The 27,554-nt window shown below is 34.4% G+C and overlaps 1 protein-coding gene across 1 annotated transcript in view; it reads left to right on the top strand.

The window, feature by feature from the left end:
- Window positions 1-27,554, top strand: part of SEMA3D (semaphorin 3D) — a 203,980-nt gene that overhangs the window by 66,226 nt on the left and 110,200 nt on the right. Inside the window, exon 4 of the mRNA XM_010379909.2 lies at window positions 5,168-5,358. Coding sequence (XP_010378211.1) covers window positions 5,208-5,358 — 151 coding nt within the window. The 5' untranslated portion in view covers window positions 5,168-5,207. The remainder of the gene's footprint in view (window positions 1-5,167; window positions 5,359-27,554) is intronic.

Genomic DNA, 27,554 nt, shown 5'->3' with positions numbered 1-27,554 from the left:
TATATCAATTGATGGAGAATTCATGATATCTGAAGACAATGAAGTCCATTAATGGACAATTAGTCTTTCAACAAATACTTGCTATCTTACTAAAGTAGTAGGATATTTTATATGCCTATTAGAAAATACACAGAAGGAAACTTAGAAAGGATAGGATAAATTTAAGTGAAAGTTCTAGCATTCCAAGCTCTACTCCTGTGGACCTTTTCACATACCACTTGAATCCTACTTTTATATTATTGCACTTGATCAATGGAATGTATAACAGCCCCCTATAACATAAAGCTGCTCTTTGTTTGCCTATGTTACCTCTTTGGCTTTCAAGTGTTTTTCTATAATCCCTTTTTGTTGTGCTGTCCACAGCCATGCCATGAAGTAATGTTACCAATCATTGATCAGTCATGCGCACCCTACAGGAAAACCATCTAATCAAACAATAGCTCAAAATCGGAGCAGCAATTTGGCCAAAGTGAGTTAATACAGATACTGCTTTTAATATTGAGATAGGCATATTTCCTTGTGCTTTCTGAACTGGGTAAAAAACATTCTCAAGTGACCTTATATGTACCACTAAGTTATAAAGAACAAAGAGCTCTTTATAAAATTAAAAAATCAGGGGTTCTTTTCTTCCCTTCCCCAACCTACACACCTACACACACACACACACACACACACACACACACGCACACTTGAGAAAGAGTCCTAAATCTAAGTGTTCTAGATTTTCAGGCATGAAGACTTATATATTTTAATTATTGTCCTGTGCATAGAAGCTATTTTTTCACACAAATAGTACCTGATCCTGGCTTAATGACTTTTGGAACAAATGCATATGAATAAATAAGACAAATCAATGAAGTTCACATATAAAATTTTGTATCTCTTGCTCCTGAAATAAATTTTTTGACAAGTTATCATCCATCTAATAAGTTCTGGACTCTGTGTTCCTTAGGGAAATGGCACAAGGTCTTCTTCAGTTTAGATTATGCATTTGGATCTCTGATTTAGTGGAACAGTGTGTAAAAGTCTCTCATAATCAGAACACTCCCTATTGGCTCCACATCTGAAGATCCCCAAGAGTGCTGTTTCTATCAGGGAGCATCTGGAATAGATTATATTCAGTTAATTGGCTCCAGATCAAGCTTGTTACAGACAGTAGCATGCAGTATAACCTATGCATTTCACTAAATCCACCCACTTTGGGTTAAATCACACCTACTTCTCTCCATAATTCATCCCAGATGCCCAACACACACACATGTGCACATAACACACACACACATACAGAGCAAAATATCAATAGAGTAGGGAGGGAGGAGGTTGTTGGCAATACGTTTAACCCGTAAATTACCTCAATTAAAAGATTAACTATTGAATTTATAGGATTGTTGGGAAGAAAAACAAAGAATCAGGACCAGCAGATTGTAGGTCTTGACTGTTTTATAGTAGAAAAATATATAAAGGCTTTTATTTTAAGTTCCAGAAGTATCACCATTTTTGCTTTATTTTGTTCCTCCAAGTACAGGTTCAGCACACATAGGCACTTCTCAGAATGTCTTAGTAGTAAGGAAAGCAGGGCTTTGATTTTTAACTTATTTAACAATATTAATTAGTTGGGTTACAAGGAACAGTGTTACTACTGTTCATTGAAAACCAAAACATCAATCTTCTTAACTTACGACGTTAGACGCACAGGGCATGTCTTAGCGATTAATGACTAGTTGGAGGAGTGGATATCTCAATGCATAGCCAAGGGCCATTAACCCCAACTAGTCATTAATTCCCAGGAAATGTCCTGCACTGAGGTCATTATTGCTAATAAAATGCACACATGGAAAATTCCCTCTTTTTTGCCTGTGTATATAAACATACATTCACATTACATGCATTGTTACATGTCATAAAAAAGTATTTCACATGTCCAGAAGCTCAAAAAAAAAAAAAAAACAACTAAGTATAATGAGAAATTTAATATACTTAGTCTCTACATTCATTTATTCATTTTACTTTTCTTTTTTTTAGAGGGTATGGGTAGGAGGGAGAATACATGTTTGTATGCCAAGGCTGTGAGTCTGCTGCAATCAGATATCAGTGCTTTGCTAATAACGTGAATACAAGAAATAATGAAAGGAACAGGGTAATGGGATTGGAGAAGCACTGATGAATGTGGGTGGAACAGCACACTTGATCAATACCAAAAGGCAGTACGGAGTGATAATATGCATTGTTTTGAGTCGTAATATATTAGGTACCAGAGCATGCATGAGCCAAATTTAAGAATTAGCCCAAGATTCTCTTTGGTGTGCTTCTGTTCTATGCCACTGAATTATGCCACATTCTCTTCCTTCTCATAGCCATATAACCAAGTCTATCATGCAGCCTGCCTCACTGTTCAGGAGTCCTTAACGAGGTTTCACTGTTTTCTGGAACTGTCTCTGTTTGCTTTCCCAGTCTCTTTTCTCTGTCATCTATGAAAGCGTACTTGTCTTGTTTAAGCCTATATGATACTCCTTTGAGTTATTTTGCATAGCGTGTCACAAATGTCTCCATTTTTAATTTATGTTATGGTACTTTATTGTTTATAATCAACCATTCCCTTCAGAATAATAATCTTATCCATTTCCTCACCTTATAAATAGCGATTAGATATGTCAATGGCTGATAAGAATGTATATAAGTGAATATATGTTAGATATATTCAAATACCATCACAAGTTATATAAATATATATTTATTAACATATAAATATGTAAATATTTAAAACTTGTATTGAAATTTGTGTAAAAGGAGCAAGTTTTTAAGGAGAATCTATAAGTCAAAGAATACTGGTATTCTAACAAGTTAAAACTAACTTTTAAAACTAATAAGTTGTAAGAATGCATTGAGATTGAATGATTCAAAACTCATATATTCAAATCTAATCTGATACTTTTTTTTCTGAAGATCAGTTAAAGTGACTGTTTTGTGGCAATAGCATTAATGTGTTCCTACTGGCCTTTAAATAATATAATTTTTAGTACTTTATTGTATTTTTTTAAAGGCTTTATTAGTGTTCTATATTAAAATTAGCATAATTGAAATATTTAAAACTAAAATTTTCATAAAAGGCTGCTGATGGTGTAGGTGTTTTTGGTCAGAGAGACATTCCTATTGTCTCACATTTTATCTAATTAGGGGAAACGTCCAGGAAATGTCAATTAAATGTGAATAAAATATGCAATGATTGTTATTTAATACAATATGATTGAAAGACTATCTAAATCAACTTGATTATCTGCATATGGAGTAGCCTTATAAAATAAGAATTAAATGTTGACAGATTATATACGAAGAATAATTTAGTATTTCTTGTAGGTATCTTTGAATGTAATGAAAGTGCTTGAAGAAGCAACTTATTAAGCACTCACTTTTAACATTTCATGAAGAAATTCAGCATAAAATTGAAGTCTATCCTTAATTATTTATCATGTATAAATGTAATATACATCAAAATTTGACTTTATTTTACTTCCAAAGACTTAACTGCTGAGATTTAAGGTAACTGAAAACTTGGTATTCAAAATCTGGGAGACATTTTAATCACTGAAGAGCTGATCTCACTTAAGGAAAATTCATCCCTTATTAGGCCTTCTCTTAAAACTAAACCATATAGGCATAAAATATTTATTGTGAATGTTAACTAATTAGAACATTACTTAAAGTCTAATACTTTTTTATTATGATCAAAGCTATCACCATGCAATGTATCACCAAGGAAATTATGGGTTCTGTGGCCTATTTCCTAGTAAGATGGCAGTAAGTTAATTAACATAGAAGAGAAGTTGAAGACTCTAGCAGGAGCTGAAGATCACTAGTTTCTACCATAATGCAAAGCACCCGAAGACTTAGGTGTGAAGAAAGCAGACTCCAGCTAAAGTCCTGATCATGTGTTGATTTGATACATCTCTTACTTGCCATGTACCCCTGGAAGAACTATTTCACTCTGTATCTCAATTTTGTTTCATTGGTGAAGTGAGATAAATAATTACCCACCCGTAATGGCTGTTTTTAAATTAAATCATTTAATCTATGTAAAGCACTTTTCAAAAAGTATTGGGTACATATAAATGCTCAATAAATATGATTTGTTTTTGTTACCAGGCTTAGTTTGGAATACGTGTTTTGATTTACTCTACATCTTACAGAAAACAACGAAGTTAGCCTAGTTTATGGCAACCCAGTTAATAACCACCCCCTCCTTCTTATAAATGCTTATATTTTAGAATTTGTTTTTCCATTCATTACTTCCCTAGTGTGGAATAATACAGGTTTCAGGTAAGATTGCATTATTCCAGGCCTAACACCTATACTGGGGCCCTGACCTAATTAAATTAGTTTCTCACATTTAAGTGGAATTTTTAAATGTCTCTAAACTCAGAAACAAGAGAACTTGTCTGAAAATGACAGCTTTTGTCTGTTTTAGTTGGTGGACCTTTTTATTTGGGGATGATATGGGGCAAGTATGGACCTCTACCAGTGAAAGTGGTCTCATCTGATCAAGTAATTCAAGTTTTGAAAAAAGTTGGTTCTTGAGATATTTGCTTTAACAAAACACAGAAACAACTTTAGTCAAGGAAAAAACGGTAAATATCAAAATAGTTTAAATTCTAGTGGTGCTTTTATTTCTACATCTGGACGAAGCCAGTCCTTCATTTTATTCACTAGTTCTGATTCGTCTCTGTAAGAGTAAAATAAGAGCTATGGGGAAATTAATTTTAAAAATCTATATACATTCAATAAATTATAATTTAGTAAATTGAGGAAAACATGCCAACTGCTATCTTAATAGTTTTTTTTTTTGTTGTTTTTTGTTTTTGATACTTTAAGTTCTGGGATACATGTGCAAAACATGCAGGTTTCTTACATAGGTATACACGTGCCATGGTGGTTTGCTGCAACCATTAACCTGTCATCTACATTAGGTATTTCCCCTAATGCTCTCCCTCTCCCAGCCCCCCAGCCCCCAACAGGCCCTGGCGTGTGATGTTCGCTTCCCTGTGTCCATGTGTTCCCATTGTTCAACTCCCACTTCTGAGTGAGATGATGTGGTGTTTGGTTTTCTGTTCCTGTGTCAGTTTGCTGATACCTTAATAGTTTTTTTTTGTTTTTTTTTTTTACTCTTTCTTAGATTAAATTAACACCGTTGGAAAGAGAACATTGTTTTCATCATGAATGCTAATAAAGATGAGAGACTTAAGGCGAGGAGCCAAGATTTTCACCTTTTTCCTGCTTTGATAATGCTAAGTATGGCCATGTTGTTTCTTCCAGTCATTGGTACTTCAAAACAAAATATTCCAAGACTCAAGCTAACCTACAAAGGTAAATATATACAATATTTTCTAAATTGTTTATTAAGATTTTTAAATGTCTTTTTTGATTGCTATATTTTTTCTTTTTAGAAAAGCATATTGGCTTCTGTGAAATGTTTATTATGTTGGCATCAATTCATAAAATAGAATTATAGAACACGAAGCCCAATCACTCATTTTTATGAGGAAAAATATGCTAAAGCTATTCAAGTACCCTTTTCAGCCCAGTATTTATAATAATCAGTTTGATCTGCAAGTGGTAAACGGTTTGGTGTTAAAACAAATCAATCCTTAAAAATAGAAAAATGTTAACTAATTTCACATAAGTCTTGCTAGTTTATTCCTAGTTAGAGGGGATTTTTTTAAAAAACACAGTAAGATATCTTTAAAAAGAATTTAAGACAGCAGGATAGCTTCAAGTTCTCAACTACATATGTATTTGGTAATAGAAAAAGACAATGTGAAAGGTTTAAAATACAAAAAAGATGAAACAACTTGGCTAAGAAATGAAATCTGCTCAGCTAGTTTTTAAATGTTTGGTATAACAGCAAAGTTTATGTGAATTACGGTTGGTCATCTTTGTGTGTGTCTGTGTCCAGTTTCATGCCCAAATAGTTTTTACTTTGGTTTTCCTTTTTGATGTACTCTGGGGTTCATTAATACCTCAAGAAATAAAATGGATGTAGGGAGAATAAAACTTCTTTATTCTCAATATGATAGGCAAAAATGATGCTGGCAATTTGATATCCTCTCATCTCTTTAAGATGACATTTTATAGACAAACAAAATATTAATAAAAGCATATTGGATGGTAAATCTAAGAGTAAGTTGAATTAGCACATTATATCCATTACAAATCTTGTATGTTGGTATTTGTACAGAATATATGTCATGTATTAAAGAGTTAAACAATTTATATATTTTTGAATTCTTATGTTTTTATATGTATCAAACTCATTTGAATTGGAAGTCTATTTTTTGGTAATCTAGGATGTTTTTATCTGGAAACATTGATCACATTATGAAATATAGTTTATTGATGTCTTATTTAATCAATAATTAAAACCTTTTTTTTTTTTTTTTTTTGAGATGATGTCTTATTCTGTTGCCCAGGCTGGAAGGCAGGGCATGATCTCGGCTCACTGCAACCTCCGCCTTCCGGGTTCAAGCGACTCTCTCACCTCAGCCTCCTGAGTAGCTGGGATTACAGGTGCCCACCACCATGCTTGATTAATTTTTGTATTTTTAATAGAGATGGGGTTTCACCATGTTGGCCAGGCTGGTCTTGAACTCCTGACCTCAAGTGATCCGCCCACCTCGGCCACTCCAAAGCTAGGATTACAGGAGTGAGCCATCTCGCCTGGCCATAATCAATAACTAAAACCTGTATTTGATTGTCTTCCATTTCTTAATCATAGATATATTCAATTTCCTGTCATTCCCCTAAAATTATCTTAGTTTCAAGTGAACATTAACAGTTATGGTAAGATTTAGGCCATAAATAAAAAACAAAGTCAAGGCTTTTAACCATGCCAGTATAAATAGTACTGAATTATGCCTTCTTCCATAAACAACTATTCATCTAGATAAACTATATGAAGCAACTATTTTTAGACATTGAGCAATAGGCAGCAAAGTTGAAAGAAAGAAACTACCAGTGGTACATGCCTATAATCCTAGCTATTCAAGAGGCTGAAACGAGAAGATTGCTTGAGCCCAGGGGTTTGACTGCAGTGAGCTAGGATTGCATCACTGTATGCGAGACTCTGTCTCTAAAAAAGAAAAAAAACAAAACAAAACACTTAATGGCGCAACTCGGAAAGGGTTTGGGGCAAACGGGGAATTTGTGCGCTGAGCTGAGATACTGAGCTGAAATATTGAAGGTCAAGGAGTGCCGAATGATATAGCAGTTCTGCCCATCCAGAATTTTAAAACTTTACCAAAACGTGGGGCACTCAGTTGACATGCTGCAAGGGTCATTTTATTTTTTAATTTTTATTTTAAGTTCAAGGGTGCATGCACAGGTTTGTTACATAGGCAAGTTGTGTCATGGAGATTTGTTGTGCAGATTGTTTCATCAAACAAGTATCAAACCTTGTACCCATTAGTTATTTTTCCCGATCCTCTCCCTCCTTCCTACCTCCATGCTCTGATAGTCCCCAGGGTATGTTATTCCCCTCTATGTGTCCACATGTTGTCATTGGTTAGTTCACACTTATAAGTGAGAACGTGTGGTATTATTTTTCCTCCATTAGTTGGCTAAGGATAATGGCCTCCACCTCTATCCATGTCCCTTTAAAGAACATGGTCTCATTCTTTTTTGATGGCTGCATAGTATTCCAGGGTATATACGTACAACATTTTCTTTATTTAGTCTATCACTGATGGGCATTTAGGTTGATTCCATGTCTTTGCTAATGTGAATAGTGCTGCAGTGAACATACAAATGCATGTGTCTTTATAATAGAAAGATGTATATTTTAGGGGTATATACCCAGTAATGGGATTGCAGGTTCTAAAGGTATTTATGTCTTTAGATCTTCGAGAAGTTGCCACACTGTCTTCCACAATGGTTGAACTAATTTACACTCCCACCAACAGTGTATAAGCATTCAGTTTTCTCCACAACCTTGCCAGCATGTGTTATTTTTGTCTTTTTATATAATAGCCATTCTGACTGACTAGTGTGAGATGGTATCTTGTTGTGGTTTTGATTTGTATTTCTATAATGATCAGTGGTGTTGAGTTTTTTTTTTTTTTTTTCCCACATGATTGTTGCCTGCATGTATGTGTTCTCTTGAAAAGCATCTGTTCATGTCCTTTGCCCACTTTTTAATGATGTCATTTATTTGAAACTATAAAAACCCTGAAAGACAACCTAAGCAATACCATTCAGCACATAGGCGTAGGCAAAGAATTCATGATGAAGATGCCAAAAGCAATTGCAACAAAAGCAAAAATTGACAAATGGGATCTCATTAAACTAAAGAGCATCTGAACAGCAAAATAAACTATCAACAGTTGACAGTGAGTAAGCAGGATTGAGTCAACAGATAACCTACAGAATCAGAGAAAACTGTTACATACTATGCATCTGACAAAGATCTAATATAAAGCATCTATGAGGAACTTAAACAAATTTACAAGGGTCACATTATAAGAGCTCAGTTATTCTATTCCTACTGTAAGGGATACTTTAGTCCTACCTTAAAAAACGTGACAATAAGTGTCAAAAGGATTGAACTGATCTTCCAGTAAACTCAATATCCACCAGAAAAAAAAAACTCAACAATTTTTAAAATAAGAAAACCCAAATCAACCATACTCAACAATTTTTAAAATAAGAAAACCCAAATCAACCATACTCTCAACAATTTAATATTCATAATGTCCAGATACAGTAAAAAAATTACTAGACCTACAAAGAAACAGGAAAATTTAATGATAACAAGGGAAACATGCAGTTAATGGAAGGTAAATTGAAGTGATGCAGATGTTCACATTAGCAAAGATTTTAAAATAGCTATTATGAATATGTTCAAGAATTTAAAAGAAAATGCTATCAAAAGGAATAAGCAGATATGGAATCTCAACAGAGAAGTGAAATGTATTAACAAAACTAAATGAAAACTCTAGTAATGAAAATTGTATCTGAAATTAAAAACTTACTGCATGAATTAAAGATTGGAGATAGAAGAACAACATTCAGTAAACCAGAAGATCCCAGAGAAAGAGGGATCATCCAATATAAAGAACCCTTGAGTTTTTTACATGTCAATTTATAACATATTCCATTAAACCAAAGCCATATCTAGAAAGTTCTTTTGTATTCCTTATGTTCTTTGTTTGACTATAATGGGATATCTTTAAATTCTTTGATGCTCTATTGTTTAAATAAATAAATACATATATATATATATATATCTTTACATCTGTATCTATCTATAAATATATGTATCTTCATATCTATATTTATATCTATCTCTATATATAGTATCTATATGTATCTCTCTATATAGTATCTATCTCTCTATAAAGATACTATATTTAGAGAGAGAGAGAGAGATACTCTTGCTCTGTCTCCTATATATAGAGAGAGATAGACAGATAGATACTCTTGCTCTGTCTCCCACGCTGGAGTACAGTGGCAAGATCTTGGCTCACTGCAGCCTTGACCTCCTAAGCTCAAGTAATCCTCCCACCTCAGCCTCTGGACTACAAGCATGAGCCATCATGCATGGCTAATTTTTGTATTTTTTGTAGAGACAGAGTTTCACCATGTTGCCCAGGCTTGTCTCCTGGGCTCAAGCAATCCGCCTGCTTCAGCCTCCCAAAATGCTGGGGTCATAGGAGTGAACCACCTTACCTGGCCAAAAGATAATCTTTAAAGCCACAGGTTTCATGTTTTATTATGGCAGTGCCCATTTCTAAAACCAAAATGTAATTTGGATAACTATTGCTGTATAACAAGCCATCATAAAACTCATTCCCTTAATAAAACAACAATTACTATATCCCTCAGTTTCTCTGGATCAAGAATTTGGAAAGGCTTAGCTGGGTGGTTCTGGTTTGTACTCTTTAATGGAATTGTAATCAGTCAACGGCTAGAGTTATAACAGTAAGGGTCTGGCTGGCATCTCTTCCTTGATGTATCCTCAGGTTCCTCCGAGGGAGTCTTTTCACTTGGGTAGTTTGGGCTTGCTCAGGGCCTCAAGTGCATACATTTAAACAAACAAAGAGGAAGTTTCATTGCCTTTTTATACCTAGCTTCAGAAGTTACATGGCATTGGTTCCAGAGTATTCTATTGGTTGAAACATGAGAAAGCTTCACTCAATTTTAAAAGGAGAGCACAAAGTCTGTACTTCTCAATCATAGTAGTGTCAAAGTCACATATGTAAGGAGCTGTGGCATGAGAGGTATAAATTCTTATATATATATCTGAAACAAATTGATAATAATAAACAAGTTTATATAGGGTAAAATACTTATTCAGACACTTCACAAACATATACATAGCCAATAAACACTTAAAAATGCTGGCCCTCATGAGTCATTGGGTAAATACAAATTAATATTACAATGAAATACTCTTATATATCTGTTGGAATAGCTAAAAACATGAAACACTGATTATATCAAATATTTGTGAATCTGTGGAACAATTTGAGCTTGCAAACATTGCTAATGTAAGAGTTAAGTTGGAAATTGTTTTGGCAGTTTCTTATACTATTATACATGCACTTACCATTCATTTGAAGTTCTAGAACAGGCAAAACTAATCAATGGTTTAAAAATATGATAACAGTTGCCCTTGTTGTTGGGGGACAGAGAGGATTGATTGAGAGGGGCATGAGAGGAAATTTTCTGGGAGTATAGATGTGTTTTCTGTCTTGATAGGGATGTTGAATGCCTAAGTGTACAGATTTGTCACAACTCATTAAATTGCACATGTAAAGTCTGTCCATTTGCCTATATATAATATTGCCTTAAAAAAAAAAGAATAGAAAACAAATATTAAAATCCAAGGAATAAAGAAAGGATATGGAAAGTTTGAACTAAAGGAATTGTTCATAAAAGGGGAAACATAAAAAGGGAAACTCTGGTTTCTTTAATACAGTGAATATCGCAAAAGCACTGCATTGACAAACATGAGTAAAGCAAACATCACGCTTGCAAATATATTTTAATAATTGATAATATTCACTAAAGAGTCATAATGAGCAAAACATTGGCATAAGGACTGTGTGTGAATTATCTCATTACCTCGCTGTGAGATGCGTATTATCATCCCTTTCCTATGTATGAGGATACCGAGGTACTGAGAGATTGAGCAATTTGCCAGGGTCACAAATTTAATTCATGGCTCAACTCCTGGGTCAACCCCAGGCTACTTAGAGCTAGGATTCTAGCCAAGTCTCTCTCACTGTAGACATAAGTATTTCCTTCCTGAGGCACTTACCTGTCATAGTGAATAAATTTACAGAAGCATCATGCTGATATTTGACTAATACTGATTATGTGATTTTCAATTGTCAACATTAAATGAAGTTGAAGAAGATTACATGTACTCTTTAAGATCACTGGGTAGCCAAAAAGATTATTTGATTTTTGTGGGATTTTATGCCATTTGCTAAACTTATTTTTTAAAAGTTGATTGTGATAAATTGTCTTCGTAATCAAAGTTTCATAGAAGAGTGAGTCTTAATATTAAATCAAATTGTCATCTGAAAATAACAGCTTGTATTAATGTATGTTTTTGGCCTTAGAGCCAACTCTATAAGGATTAAAAATCTTGTTTTATTTCTCTTTCTCTAAATTTTTATTCCTCTCAGCACCTTATTCTTATATATAAGGATAATTGATATGTTTTTCTTGGAGTAAATGCAAAAAGCTCTACTCTTTTGATGCTTCTTATATTCAGTATTTGTTTCAACTTTATAATTTTTTCAGATGTTTTAGGTTGTCTACATGTCAAAGGCTGGTAATCAGAAGCAGAGACTGAATGCAAGATAGAAATCCTAGATATCTTCCAACACACCCTCAGCACACACCCATACTTCCCTACCAGCTCCCCAGGGCTACTGTTAGTGAGTCATTTCTCGATTGTATGCTAATAATAGAGTAGTCACCTTTGTTAAGAGAACTACTGATAATCCTTTGCTGCTCACAGCACACCATTTTAAGGAATGCTGAACCATTTTAATGAATGCAGAGTATTCATTTTGAATATCACAATTGTTCAGCACTGTGAAGTGTATATTTCCCCTTCACTTCCAAAAATTTCAAGTTTTCCTATCCACCTCTATAAAATCAAGCACTTTAGAAGGAAAGTAGCTCAAATCCTGACATACCACCTTTTAAAAGCTGTCTTTTCCTGGATTTTAAAAAGCTGTGCACAAAAATTACCATTAATTTTGTGTTCTGATGGGGCAAACTGCTTACATACCACATTCCTGCTTCTGAGGTAAGAATCACAACATTTCCTTGACATTTTCATTTTTTCTCTCATGACAACTTATTGACTTGAGATCAGCTGGGACTATCCTTTGCTTAGACAGTATTGAGAGTCTGAAAGGTTATTCTTGGTCACTAATACACTGGTAGAACGTGAGGTTAAAAATAGCCAAAATAAAAAAAATACTAATTTTAGTTTTAAAAATAATTAATTTTGTGGACATAAAATTAGCTTTGTTTTCTTTGCTTTCCATAATTCATAGCTTCTCAGTGTAAACCAAAGATGCAGGAAGTATCTATAGTAGTAGAGTTCGCTACTTGGACGAGCTGCAAGGTAATATTAAGGGATTTCTTTTCTTTCTTTCTTTCTTTTTTTTTTTTGAGATGGAATCTCACTCTTTCGCCAAGCTGGAGTGCAGTGGCCCGATCTCGGCTCACTGCAGCCTCTGCCTCCCGGGTTCAAGCGATTCTCCTGCCTCAGCCTCCTGAGTAGCTGGGACTACAGGCACATGCCACCAAGCCCAGTTAATTTTTGTATTTTTAGTAGAGATGAGGTTTTACCATGTTGGCCAGGATGGTCTCATTCTCTTGACCTCGTGATCTGCCCACCTTGGCCTCCCAAAGTACTGGGACTGCAGGTGTGAACCAACACGCCCGACCTATTGAGGGATTTCTTAAAGTATTTCTTAAACAACAAGAGAGTTGTAGCAACCATTTTATCCAAAGAATGCTCTTTAATAAAGACTTAACTGAGAACCTCTGAATCCCCAGGGGCTTGGTAGTTTGGTTCCATTGTTGTGCAAAGAAATTTCCCTTTCGTCCATGTTGTGAATTCTTGCATACTTGTGACTACTAAACTTTTTTCTTGAATAATAAGTAAGGAATCACGGAGGTCAGAATGTTCTGTATTTCCAGGTTTTGTATTATATGATTATTACTATAAATATTGTCTTACAAATTAGGCTTCTCATAGTGACTTCTACAGTTTATGCCTCAATTATAAAAATAATATTTGAGAGATGATCTTCTCAAATTGCACAATAATATAAGTATTTTCTGTCTCACCATCATCACTATAGACTCTGAATGTGTTGGAGATATTTACACTAAGGAATCACTGGTGTCTGTAACGTTATTTGTTTGGAAAACTCCAGAAGATGAGATAGGTTTAAGTCTTCAGCAAGAAAAGTAACTCATTTAATATTTACCATATATTCATCCATTCTACAAATATGTAATATGGAATCACTATTTACTAGGCATTGTTTTAGATAAAAGTCACTGTCTCATTGGAGCTTATTTTTCACTTAGGGAGACAAACAGTGAACAAGCAAACAAGCAGGTGAATATCATTTCAGATAGTGCTAAGTGCTATCAAGACTATAAAGCCAGAGAATGACTGGGCCCAGGTACCCTATTCAGATTTTATCATGTATAAGTCTCACAATACTGTTTTTATACCCATTGTTTTCATACCTACTTTATAGATAAGATACGTGAGGCTTAGAACCTGAGTCTCTTGCCCGGAAGCAAAAAGCTATTAAATAGCCCAACCAAGCTGTGTGCTTACATTTATCTAGTTCAAGGTCCATGTTATTGTCAACTCACCATGCCCTTGAGGAAAACATTACATTTTCAAGAGGATAAATATTAAGATATAAAAAATAACAAGGTTTTACCATTATTTCGTTAGCATCAAGCTATTTTCAATAAATTCTGATAGTAGTAATTATGTTGTACACCTCCAACATTTATTAGATGTATAGTCATTGACAAGAAAAACTTCAAAATTCCCTTTTGAATTTTTATTTGCCTATCTTATATAACTAGGGATTACTGTATCTTCTAGAATTGTTCTTTATTTTATCAGAATTTTCTAAAAAATGAATAAGTAAGGCCATATATTTTTCTGTAATTTACAAATTATTTAGCTGTGAAATTTAGCATGTGTGTCAAGTAGAGATGTCATTTAACTAATCTAATTTGTTTGATTTGTATTGATAAATCTAATAATATGTATTTTATCTGGATTCAGTATGATATAGCAGTGAATTATTTACCAAGATAGAAAGTGACCAGCACTGTGGAGAAAAATGAATCAAGACAGGGAGCTCAGTAGTGGTGGGAGTGCAGTCATCAAATACTGTGGTCAGAAAAGCACTTCCTGAGAGAATATTTTCACAGATGCTTAAGCTAGTCCTGCAGATATCAGGAATATTTTTGCAGAAAGAACATCAAGTGCAAAGGCCCTGGAGTGAAAGTGTGTCTGGCATGTGTAAGGATCCTAAAGAAAATGGTATGGCTAAACAAATAGTGGGATGGAAGAAAGAAGAAAATTGACTAAATAGAGAGTTAACAGGAGGGAGGAGGGATTAGATCTTCTACTGCTGGCATTTAGTCTGAGTATTACGGGAATCCACTGAAGAATTCTGAGCACAGTCTGACATGATCTGACTCTCAGAATAATAGAATCATTGTAATTTGCATGTTGAGAATACATAGAAAGAAAGAGATCAAGAAATAGGGAGCCAAATTTGAGACTATTGTAATAATTCATGTGAGAATTAATGGCCTGTGGCACAAAGTGATAGGAGTGGATACACATAGATAGAGCCAACAAGATTTGCTGATGAGCTGAATATAAAGTGAGAGAGAAGTCAAAGATGACTTCATGGCTTTTGTGGTTTTGTTTTGTTTTGATGTGGTCTACAGGTGGAGGTACCATTAATTAAAGTGGGAAATACTGTGGAAGAAGTAGTTTTGTGGAGATCAAGTGGACATATTTTGTTTGAGAAGGCTATTAGACACCTAAGTGAGATGCCAAGAAGGCATTTGAGTACATTTATAACCCTGCAGTTCACGAAGATGTCAATTGGAGATACGAATTTGACCATTTAACATATAGAAATTTTTAAATCTACAAGACTGTGAAATAATTAAGGGATGAAGCAGAATTCAAAAGATTGGCTTCTGGTGTACTATCAAGTCAGGAGATGGGATAAAGGAAGAATTAACTGCAAGGTGAACTGAAGAGGAATGCCCAGGTATATAGGAGAAAAATTAGGAGTTATAATACAGAAGGCATTAAATGAAAAAAGTAAAAGGAAAGAGATAATCAGTGGTGTCAAAGTCAGCTAATACGTCTAGAGAGATGACAACTAAAAAGTAACATTAAATTTAACAGAGCTCACTGTTGACTTTGATAAAAGCAGTGTCTGAGTGTGCCAGCCAAAGCCCGATTAGGATGGATTCTTGAGAGCATGGGACTGGAGACACTGACTATAGATAATTCTCTTAAGGAAATTTTTGATAATTGTGACATAGGCATTAGCTGGAGGAGCAAAGAGATCAAGAGACTTATTTTAATGCAAGAAATAACATATTTGTATTTTAATGGAAGTAATCTAGAAGAATAATAATTGATGATACAGGAGACATGCCAGATCATCTACACCTTACTGAAGAAAGTATTGATGAGATTATTTTCCCTAAATCAGGGTACATTTAGAACATGTATTAATAAAAGTGGCCTATTTTGCATAATAAAGTTCATTATCAGTTGCAACTATTGTCTAGAAAGGAAGCTAGGTTAAACATAAACAAATTTTCAAGGAGGAATGCTTAAGTATGATATAATGATACAGACTGTAGGCACCATATATGTTTAGGAGATTAATATGTAAAGATTTGGAAACAAAAATACAGACAGATTAAATAATAACGCTAGGGTCACATAAGTAGATAATTTTTAAAAAACTGATGTTCAGATCTAAGTCCACTGTTTTTTAGTAAAATAGTGTTTGTATTATTAATACAACTTACCTGTATACAATCCCTTTATACGATAATAATTGAAATCCATTTAACATTGTATATGGAACATTGTTCTAAACATTACTGGTCTATGGAGCTTTACAGAGTGGTAGAGTGACACAATAATATAAGGTAATATATGATGCAGTATTGCCATGCAAACCTACAAGAAGCCTTCCTGGAATTAAGAAGATAGATAAAAATCACTAAGGGCTACAGTGATCATCTATGTACTCCTAGCAGGGTAAAAGAGAGCTCAGCCTTGAGGCACTTGGGTGGTGTCTTTGTTTTTGCATAAATGTGGAAATAACTTTAAAAAGGGCATAGTTTGTCTAAAGGCAATTTTTATTGTGATAAAATCCAGTCAACTATCTTTTGGTGGAAAACTCTTTTTGAATAGATCTTGTAAGCAACTGGTTTATTATTCTATAAACTATTGAGGAGCAAAAGTTTTTATGTGCAACTGCTCATTTCATAATTCAACTTCCCTAAATTTGGCTCTAATTTCTTGAGCCTTATTAAAGGAATTTTCACAGTGAGATTTTTTCATACATGTGTATAAATATAAATTCAATGGCAGTTTTAAAAATAATGTCATTAGGTCTTTTTTAAGCAGAAGATTTGACAAACAATTCCCTGATTTCTTAAGAACTAGTAATATACAGTTTGTGTTTTTGTAAGAATCCTTTAAACATACTGCTTTAATCCTACTAATTCAAAAGAGGCATAAATTAGAACGAAAGTCCTTTTTACTTACAAAGATGGTCATAAAGCGGTTTATTTGACTAAAGCCACAGTGAGCCAGGCACAGTTTGGAAATTAAGATAAATACTTCAGTGATCCCGATGGAGTGGTGAAGTGGAAGAAGCAATAGAAGTGAACCTGTCTGTTGGAATATTCAGTGGAAATATAAGTAGAGACCTTTTGAAAAAGAATCTTGTTTATCTAAGTAATGCTAAACATTAAAATATAAAATATAGCTGTAATGGGTGATGGGGCTTAGAATCAGCAGATAAAGATAGGTTTGAGCTCTTTCTGTGACATCAACTGTCTATGCACCATTAGAATCGTAAATTATCTTTCTGAGTCTAGGTTTTCTCATCTGGAAATTAAGTTCTTCTTGGGGATCAAATTAAATAATAAATGGGAAAGTTCCTCAGATGTTACAAACCACAAAATGGAGGTTGTGAGAGATTTCAAAGACAGACCATAGCTGTTTATAATTAATTGAATATATAAAGAAAATCTAAGGTGTTTAAGAATATAATTGTAGTTTAGCATCTTGGGTAGAATTTTTGCTACCACAGATAACAGCAAAGATATTTGAAATGAAAGTCTACAATGGATACTCATCTTGACACCTTTTTTTTCTCAAGTAAATGTGTGTTAAATTAATGTACTTCACTTCTTTGTTTGAAAAAAAAGCTGAAGGGAAAAATCTTATATATCATTGGTTTAAACTAAACATTTCATTGATCACTTCTAGAAATTAAGGAATAAGCTAGGTAAGGATGTACAAATGTGACCAATTTAGAATCGTAAAAGAAAAGAAATACTTTGGCCACCTTGCATAAATTAACACACACCATGAGGTAAAGGTTTGAGAGAAATTCTAGTGTGAGGAAGAATGAAATAATTCAGCTCTTTAATGCGGGCAAGCTGAGAATAACAGGCACACACTGTATTTATTTTAAACCTTTCTACTCTAGGTGTGGTTCAAACTGCAGTAGTAACAGCAAAATCTGAAAGCTTGTTTGAAATGCAGAATCTCAGATATACTCTGTGACTTCTAAACAAAAATGACTGTATTTTAACAAGAATCCTTGAATATATGTTACATACTGAAAAGTAATGCTTAGGGATCCCCCCGATACATGTGAAATATGGAGATTACAAAAGGAACCCCTTATGACTGCAAAACATTATCACAATTGGGTCTCTAAATAGCACTTCACTTCTCTAAATTATTAATAAGATGGTAATAAATCCTGATTTATATCGAAAGTAGATAAACCAAGGCAAACAAAAATCACTAGTTTAAAATATTGCGAGTTAAAACTTTATTAGCCTTATGTATAAGAGGTGGTGTTGAAATACAGAAATGATTTTGACATTATTCTTATCTTCTAGGGCTTCTAGTGTTTTTAAGGGACAAAATAACTACAAAAAATAACTGCCAAAAGACCAGTGCCATAGTATAAATAAAACCAGAAGTTTGAAAGCATTTAGAAGAATTTGGATATGAAATTGAACTTTGAGCACTGGAGAAAGTTTAAAATTTATTCAACGAAGCATATGTTAGTATTGGAGTATTTTAATCATGAAATTGACCTAATGTAATTGTGATTGTGGGGAAAATGAAATAGGCAGCATCATGCGGGAGACGCTGTTGGGAGAGTGGGCGTAGCAAAAGATAATTTATGAACCTTTTACAGTAATTTGGAGTAGTAGTAATATGATAGGCAATAAGAATAAATATTCAAGAAGGGAGAATAGATAATCTGCTTGATAGACTCTATAAGGCTTTAAATTTAGCTGGATGTTGTGTGAGGTGGGGGTTAAATAGATTTAGAGTGATGGATTATATAAATGGGGGAAAGAAGAGTAAGGAAGAAAAACTAAAAGTGATTCAGAAATGTTGAGCCTCATGACTAGATAATTTCATTGAAGTCATTAAAATCAATGAGATCAGATGATTGGAGGAAAAACTGACAATACCTAGCAAGCGATGGCAAATTCTAAACTGGAACACTTGGGAGAGATGTTGGGGTTGTGGTTGTGTATTTTAAAGTCATCAGCAGAGAAATAACAATTTGTGGGAGAGAAACTATTTAAGGAAGATAATGCATAAATGGAAAGCATTTTTTCATTGCTTATACCCGCTGAATAGTACCTGAAATTGAGAACAATATTCCATGATGACATTTTTAAATTTCCCTCTTGAAGTATATGTGCAAGTTCTGATGCAAATTCTCTGCACACCTTTACCAGGGTGATGCTCCTTGGGCAAGTGATTAAGAACTTTCATCTGGAGAAAACCTCGAGAAAAGTCTCACAGTTGATTGATATTTATTTGTTGTAGATGAAAAGCCAAACTGAAATTTTCTTGAATGTATGAAAATTGAATTTTAGATAAAATGTCACACTGAGTGGCCAGTATGATCAATGATCAATTATATATATGTATGTGTGTATATATATATATATATATTCTGGCAAATTATTTTGAATTTCATAATAGCAAGAGAGAGGATGTGATTTGAACAGCTTCCAAGAAAAACAGAAGGCACATTCAAAGGCTTGGAAATACAAATGGTGATATGGTTTGACTGTGTTGCCACCCAAACCTCACCTTGAATTGTAGTTCCCATAATCCCCACATGTCCTGTGAGGGATCTGGTGGGAGGTAATTGAATCATGAGGGCAGTTTCCCCCATGCTATTCTCCTGATAGTGAGTGAGTTGTCAAGAGGTCTGATGGTTTTATAAACATCTGGCATTTCCCCTGCTTGCACTCTTTCATCCTGCTGCCCTGTGAAGAGGTGGGTTCCACCATGATTGTAAGTTTCCTGAGGCCTACCCAGCCATACAGAACTGTGAGTCAATTAAACCAGTTTTTCTTTATAAATTACCCAGTCTAGGGTATTTCTTCATAGCAGCTTGAGAACAGACTACTACAGATGGCATGAGACATCTCAACTATGACTCTCACAATTGAGAAGTTTCACATATACCTTTTAACATTATTTTTGATATACATATACTTGACTTTAATTAATGGAATTAATTTTATAAAACAATATTGTTATAAAATAGTGTTGTTTTTTTTTTTTTTTTTTGAGACGGAGTGTTGCTCTGTCCACCAGGCTGGAGTGCAGTGGCGCTATCTCGGCTCACTGCAAGCTCCGCCTCCCGGGTTCCCGCCATTCTCCTGCCTCAGCCTCCCGAGTAGCTGGGACTACAGGCGCCTGCCACGGGCGGATCACAAGGTCAGGAGATCGAGACCACGGTGAAACCCCGTCTCTACTAAAAATACAAAAGTGTTATCTGTTTTATATTACACACATAAGTTTTTGCTTTATTCCTTAATTTATAGGGATCTTACCTGGAGGAATTATTTGCTCTTGTCATATTTGTCTATTATTTAGAGTCAATAATAGATGTTGTATTCAGTTAAGACCTTCCGAGGTTTTTTACATTAAATGTATATACTTGATTGAAACAAGTACCAAATATGTGTGACATGGTGTTTCATTTTAAACATTCTTTGAAACTTGAAGAAGGAGAAATTCTGAATAACTTGAAGGAAGCTAGGAAACAATTGTCAAAGTAGTATCAATCGTGCTTAGAATTATACTCTCAACTTTTTATCAGGAAGTTTATTCTATCGTGACATTGCTTTTCTTGAAATGTACTAGATATTTATAACACTAACATTTTTACAGGTCAGTAGAAAAAAAGATCACAGCAAAGCTTTTGAAAATGTAAAAGGACTCCTTCTTATTCAAAGTATGAATTTACTCCATAACTATAAATCATAAATGTCACAGTGATGGATTATATAAAGCATCCACTATTGAAAGCTGGCCAAATAAGAAGAAAATGTAATTTAAAAGTATGGATGTGACAGAAATACGACCGTGTATAATTGCCACACTCCTACTCCACAACCTGTCTTGGCAAGAACACAGGCCCCATGACATAATAAGTTTAATTTGTTTCTAATTTATGTTTCCCTATGTGATATCATCTGTTTTATTATTGATATAGATAATGTTCTAAGACCTAATGAACAGAATGATCTATAACATTCCATCACAGAAAAGCAAGAGAATTTGATTTGTTTGTGTTCTTTCTGATTTGGACTTGCATTTGCAAGGAGATAATGGTTAGCATGGCTAGCATAATGATATCTAAGAGAGCATAATAATAACATAATCTACACCTGCAATTTTGAAGCAGTCTTTTGTAGCGCTTTTAGGTTTGACTAATATTTTTTCTTCATATGCTTTGAACGATTAGCTTTAAAGACTAAATGTACACAGTAGAGAATCATTGGTATTTTTGTGTTGGTAGAGGTGAATTATGAGTTATCTTGATAACCAGAATGTTTTCACATGATCTCAAGCCTCAGAAAACATATTGGAAGTCAGCTGATGCCAAGTTAAGATGACCTAATTTTCCCAATGTTAAATCTAAGGGAGAATCAGTGTCTTGCCTTGGACAAAAAGCTGTAGTATTTCTGGAAGTTATGGGAAGAAGCTTTGAAGGCACTTCATAGAAATGATGCTCTGATAGTAACTTAGCATAAAAAGCCTGGAACTTTAGAGATCAGAGGAGAAATGCTGAATTTAAGGGGAAGGCAGAAGTAGAAAGGATGCTGAAAGGCTTAAAGAGAAACGTTTTTACTTAGACAGCTTTGTAGAGAACACACTGGAGATCTGACTACACTAAAGAAACCTGAGAATAGCCCTATTGATAAAACTGCTATTTCCTGAAGGAAAAAGAAAAGTGGGTAGGGCAAGAATATGTGCTGAATATCCTGAGATGGCAGGGAAAGGTGATTGTATTTTGATCTGGATCTATTTTTAGTTGTAACATTTCTCTGCTGAGGAATTTTACTCTTTAGATCGGAATACATTGGAATTTAAGCTTCTCCAAAGCGGATTTTCTTTTTAGCCCCATGAATTTCTGTCTTTCATAAAATGTTCTTTAAAAGATGTGGGAAGCATTTTTTTCTTTTTTTTCTTTTTCTTTATCTATGTAGTCTTCTCGTGAGAGAAACTGACAACTCCACCCAGTTCGGGATCTCTGGCAATAAATGCAGGATTTCAAGGTTATAGGATCTTGTTCATTTAACACTCAAATACTGAGGAAGTCTGTGTTGCTTAATCCTAAATTTATTAGATTCAATATGACTCACCACTCCCTTCCTTTCTGGGGTGAAGAGGAAGAATATAGACCATTGGGTCAAATGTTTCCTCAGGCTGAATGAACAATTGTATTAAGGGACACTAAAAGGGAGACACAAAGAATTATTTTCAGAACAAAAGTATTTCAAATAAGAGCAGAGATTACCTAATCCTTAGCCTTCCCTTAAATAGGGGAGCATCTGGCTGTCAATTAGGAGATTCATTTTATTAGGCTTGCTAAAGGAAATATATATAAAAAGATATTTCCATTTTACCATTAGAGGTACTTACTGGTCTACTACATTATATGGTTGTCCTTTGTCACAAGTATATTTTCATTTTTGTTGTAGATGAGCATTTTCTCTCCACGAGGCTGTGAGTTCCATGAGGACAGGAGTGTGTTAAACTTGTAATCAGTGTCTTTCCAGCATGTGCAGATACCTGGTGTTCTTAGACAAGTCAGTTATTGCCTGCAAAAGTCACATTTTAGGAGGGTAGTGACTCACTTTCTTGTGCTAGCAATGAGAAATTATTTTAAATATTATTAACTACATGTGGAAAACATACAATTTTCCCTGTGACTTCTGGTAAGATATCAAGAGGTATTAATAAAGACACATGCAGAAACTCTTCAAAAAATACACACATACATACAAATGTGAAAATGTCATGTTGTTTACATGAAATTCAATCCTCAGACCCATTTCATTGTCCCATGATGGTTTACTGATAATGGGTCAAGAACATCTTCTCTGTGTCACCCATGCATCAAAATCCATAATATGCAATGATTCCTATGTTTAACCAAGTAGATAAATAAAAAATCATGTCCTTACTTCATTAATTTTAGAAATGGTGAGATTGTAGATTTTTCCAAAAGTGTGTTGCTAGAGCAAAAGTGGGAATTTGAACATCTGTGAGATTAAGATTACAAACTGGGAACAAGGTAATAGGAGAATGCACTGCTAAAAGGAACAGTGAAAAAGAATTATGGTGGATTAGGTCAAAGGTTTAGGGAGATAGAACAAAGGAGTCATTTGGAGGTAAGTGCTGCTGACATCCCGAGGAAGGGTGAGGCTGTTTAATCAAGCACAGAGCTGGCCTCCTCTCAATGGCACGTGTGAAGCAACACACTCACCCTTTTACCCAAGGGGAAAAATAAAAAAAACAAAGTTCCTGTCTGAAAAGCTTTAAAACTATGGACAATCTAAAAAATCACATGCCCAAAAATTTGCAGTTTAGAATTTTTAAAAAAAAGCTCCAAAATATATTGCCAAATTATTAGTCTTCAACTTTGATGAGTTTGAACCCAGCAGAGCCAGCATCCATTTCTGATTTATGAAATCCACTGAGTGTCTTCGCTTTATGTGTTAAGATACAGACTCTAAAATTACCAATTTTTTTCAGTTTTGGTTAATAATCCTGTGGAAACAAAAATGTCTTTGCTTGGTTTGGCGGAAAGGCAAGAAAGATAAGCTGGTTGGAAAAGAGGGAACCTGTTCCAATCCCTGTCCCAAAGTCTTTTCATAATGTGTGCGTCAGCATAAGAAATTCTCATATGTAATGCCTAAATCTAATTATTTAATTTGGCTACAACAAATTGTTGAAGGATGTTTGATCGTTTTGCTGCTAGCATTGTCACAGGGCAATATTAAATCATTTGGAAATGATAATACCCCAGGTTAGTCACTATTTTTTCAGCTGTTTTTTCTTGTCAAGTTGGTTTGAAACTACATTATATGGTTGTCCTTTGTCACAAGTATATTTTCATTTTTGTTGTAGATGAGCATTTTCTCTCCATGAGGCTGTGAGTTCCATGACGACAGGAGTGTGTTAAACTTGTAATCAGTGTCTTTCCAGCATGTGCAGATACCTGGTGTTCTTAGACGAGAATTGGTTTTGATTAAAGAAAATAAAGCAAGTGGCTATATCAACTTTATATTTATTTTGCTCACTGTATAAGTAAAGACAAAAAATGACATAAACAGCTCTTAAACACCTTCCTCTTCTCACTGCCATAATTCAGGGACGCTCCATGTTTCAGAACCTCTGGATAGTCTTCCTGACCCCACCTTTCCCTGTTCTCACCCATCCTGAATAATTTAGCCAGACTTATCTTTGCAACATTCAGCTATAGTTGTTGCCACTTTTCTGAACAAAACATTTTAGTAGCTTCCAATCACCTACATAATAACCAAAATCTTCAACCTGCCATCATAGGCTGTAATCATCTAGATGCTGCCTTTATGTCTAGTCTCAATTCTTTCCACCCCACATAGTCCCTATATTTCAGCAAAACACATTTCCTCAGTTCTACAAATAATTATTAAGTACTGAATTTGTCTCAGACTGAGCTAGGTGCTGGGAATTCTAAGATAATTACACCATGGTCTTTGCCCCGAGAGAGGTCACACTCCAGAGTAGGAGACATATTAGAAGTGCAGCATGTATGTGCAACCTGGAGTAACATGTGCCCCTGTACAGCCTAGTGTTCATTCTGCCTGGAAAAAATTTTTCTTTATGTGTTTCCTCTCAAAATTCTATCTGTCTTTCAAGGCTGTCCTCAAATGTCACCTCCTTTTAGAAGGTGATGTATAATTAATTATCTGAAAGGTTTAACATTTTATATATACTTCTATTAGAATTTATTTCACGTATGTTGTGTTTTATATACATAACTGTTTCCACACTGATCTGTGAGCCCCTTGCAAACAAGGCTCACTAATCCCACAATCTTAACACCATACCCAACATTTAATACACACTAAATACTTCTAACTATATGTGGCTTTAATAGCATTTTAATATTATTCCATTATCATAAAAAATGCAGAGATGTTCTCATCTTACTAATTCTGATTTAATGGAAGATAAGATATATGATTTTAAAATATATCTTATTTGGCCCAAAGCAGAGTTTAATAATCATACTCAAAATAATAGTTATTGACTTTTCCTATCTACCAAGCATGGTTCTAAGAACTTTATATAAATTACCTCCTTTAATCATCATGAGAACTATGAGTTGGGAAATATTATGATTTCCTTTTTATACATTTTGTATAGACTTTTAAAAATACATCATCATCACTGTAATGACTGATAGATACATAGCACTTACTATGTGCCAGACACTATTCATAATGCTGATCATGTATGTATTAACTCGTTTATTCCTCACACCAACATGGCTTGTTACATCATTTCTGCTTTTGTCCTCACTTTATAGACGAGGCAACTGAGGCATAGAGAGGTTAAGCTGACTCGTTCTAGATTACATAGCCAGTGAGTTGGGAGGCAGGATAATGCCCTGATGGCCTGGACCTAAAGTTCATACTCTTACTCATTATGAGAAGTAATATTTCATTTTGTAATTAACAGTGCAATGCATGCTTCAAAATAATTGAATATTATTCATAGGCACTTGAAACAATAAGGATTTTGATTATATAAACTACTTATTCTACTAGCTGGGTCAAAATAAACCCCTGGGAATGCTTTTACATACTTTTGATTTTGCTGATTTCAGTCTTTGTTAAATAAGGGAAATTACGTGGAAGGCAACTGCCTGATTGAAATAAGGTTTATGTGAAATGTATTTTCTCATTAAGGCTTTAGATTACATTTGTTTATGTTTTGTCTTGGTTCCATTCTTCTCTTCTCAATTCTACTTTACAATCAGTATGGCATGTTTATTGGATATTATCCCTGCATTCGGAACTGCTATAAAATATTACACCATTGGGTCTCTAGTCTGAAAATGATTAAAGTTATATTTAGCTTAATAGAAAAATAATTAGTATCAATTTCAGACTTCTATCCAATGTACACAAAGCATGCTCTAAATGTTAGTGAGACATTTATGTTTGGTAATGTCACGCTCATTTGAGATTTCAAATATCATGTCTTCTTCAGCATACTGCCTTTTGCTTTGTAAAATCTAAGACAAAACCCAGCTTAGAAACTAAGGGAAATAACATTTAACCATTATAAAGTAGAAAAAAGAAGGAAGGAAAAGCTAAAAAATATGAAATAATAAGAAAGCCCATTGTTGGTAGATGGAATATACAGCCATTGTATTTAAGGGACTCAAATATCATTTTTACAGAGGTTCAAACTGCCATGCTACTTTTTAGAATTATCTTGGTGCCTATATCCTAGACATTATCTCTTTTTATCTTTCTCATCAATTAATGATAAGCTACTTTTTTTTTTTTTTTTTTTTGAGACGGAGTCTCGCTCTGTCACCCGGGCTGGACTGCAGTGGCCGGATCTCAGCTCACTGCAAGCTCCGCCTCCCGAGTTCACGCCATTCTCCTGCCTCAGCCTCCCGAGTAGCTGGGACTACAGGCGCCCGCCACCTCGCCCGGCTAGTTTTTTGTATTTTTTAGTAGAGACGGGGTTTCACAGTGTTAGCCAGGATGGTCTCGATCTCCTGACCTCGTGATCCGCCCATCTCGGCCTCCCAAAGTGCTGGGATTACAGGCTTGAGCCACCGCGCCCGGCCAGTGATAAGCTACTTTTAAATAATGAATTGATTAAAAGTCAGATAGCACATAATGAGCTTTAATAAAGTGATGAATATTAGTACCTTATTAGCATTCATTATTCTAGGATTTAAAAATAAGATGATATTGTAAGTACCTGAGACAAAATCTAGTGAAAGGATCTGGATAACTTATAGGAGTCTGTACATATTATAATTATAAATAAAACAAAGAATTGGGACCTAAAGAGAAGTGTCAAAAAAAAAAAAAAATTAAGACTGCAGGATCCAATTCAATTATCAACTTTGCTGCTATGTAGTTTTGTAACTTTAGGGCATGTGACTTTACCTCGAAACGATTAAAGAGCTTCATTTGTATAATTATGCTTTTGCATTAATTTAATTTCAAGGCCCATTCTAGCATTAAATTTTTGATATTACTGGATTACTGGTTCAGGGTCATATCTCTTTCAGAGTACATTTTCTGGGGTTCAGTTTCTTTACATCTTCTTTCCTGCACATATGAAATAGAAAAAGTTTAGTTCTTCAAACACAGGCATCAATCTAAATACTATCAAAAGTAGGATGGGCAAAAGACAAGCTGCAGATTGGAAATAATATTTGCAAAATATATATCTGATAAAAGACTGTAATCCAAAATATACAAAGAACTATTAAAACTCAATGATAAGAAAACAAACAACCTAATTTTTTTAAATGGACAAAAGGCCTTAACAGACATCTCACCAAGGAAGGCATACAGATGGCAAATAAGCATATGAAAAGATGCTCCATATCACATATCATCAACGAAATACAAATTGAAACAATAAGACACTGCTACACACCTACTGGAATGGCCAAAATTGAAAACACGGATACCACCAAATGCTAATGAAGACGGAGCAACAGAAATTCTCATTCATTGCTAGTGGAAACGCAAAGCGGTACAGACACTTTGGAAACCAATTTGGCAGTTTTTCACAAATCTAAACAGAAGACCCAACAATCATGCTCCTTAGTATAATATTTACTCAAAAA

Source organism: Rhinopithecus roxellana, chromosome 6 (assembly GCF_007565055.1).
Source record: "Rhinopithecus roxellana isolate Shanxi Qingling chromosome 6, ASM756505v1, whole genome shotgun sequence".
In the NCBI taxonomy this organism is placed as follows: Eukaryota; Metazoa; Chordata; class Mammalia; order Primates; family Cercopithecidae; genus Rhinopithecus; species Rhinopithecus roxellana.
This window is presented reverse-complemented; position numbering and strand designations above follow the sequence as displayed.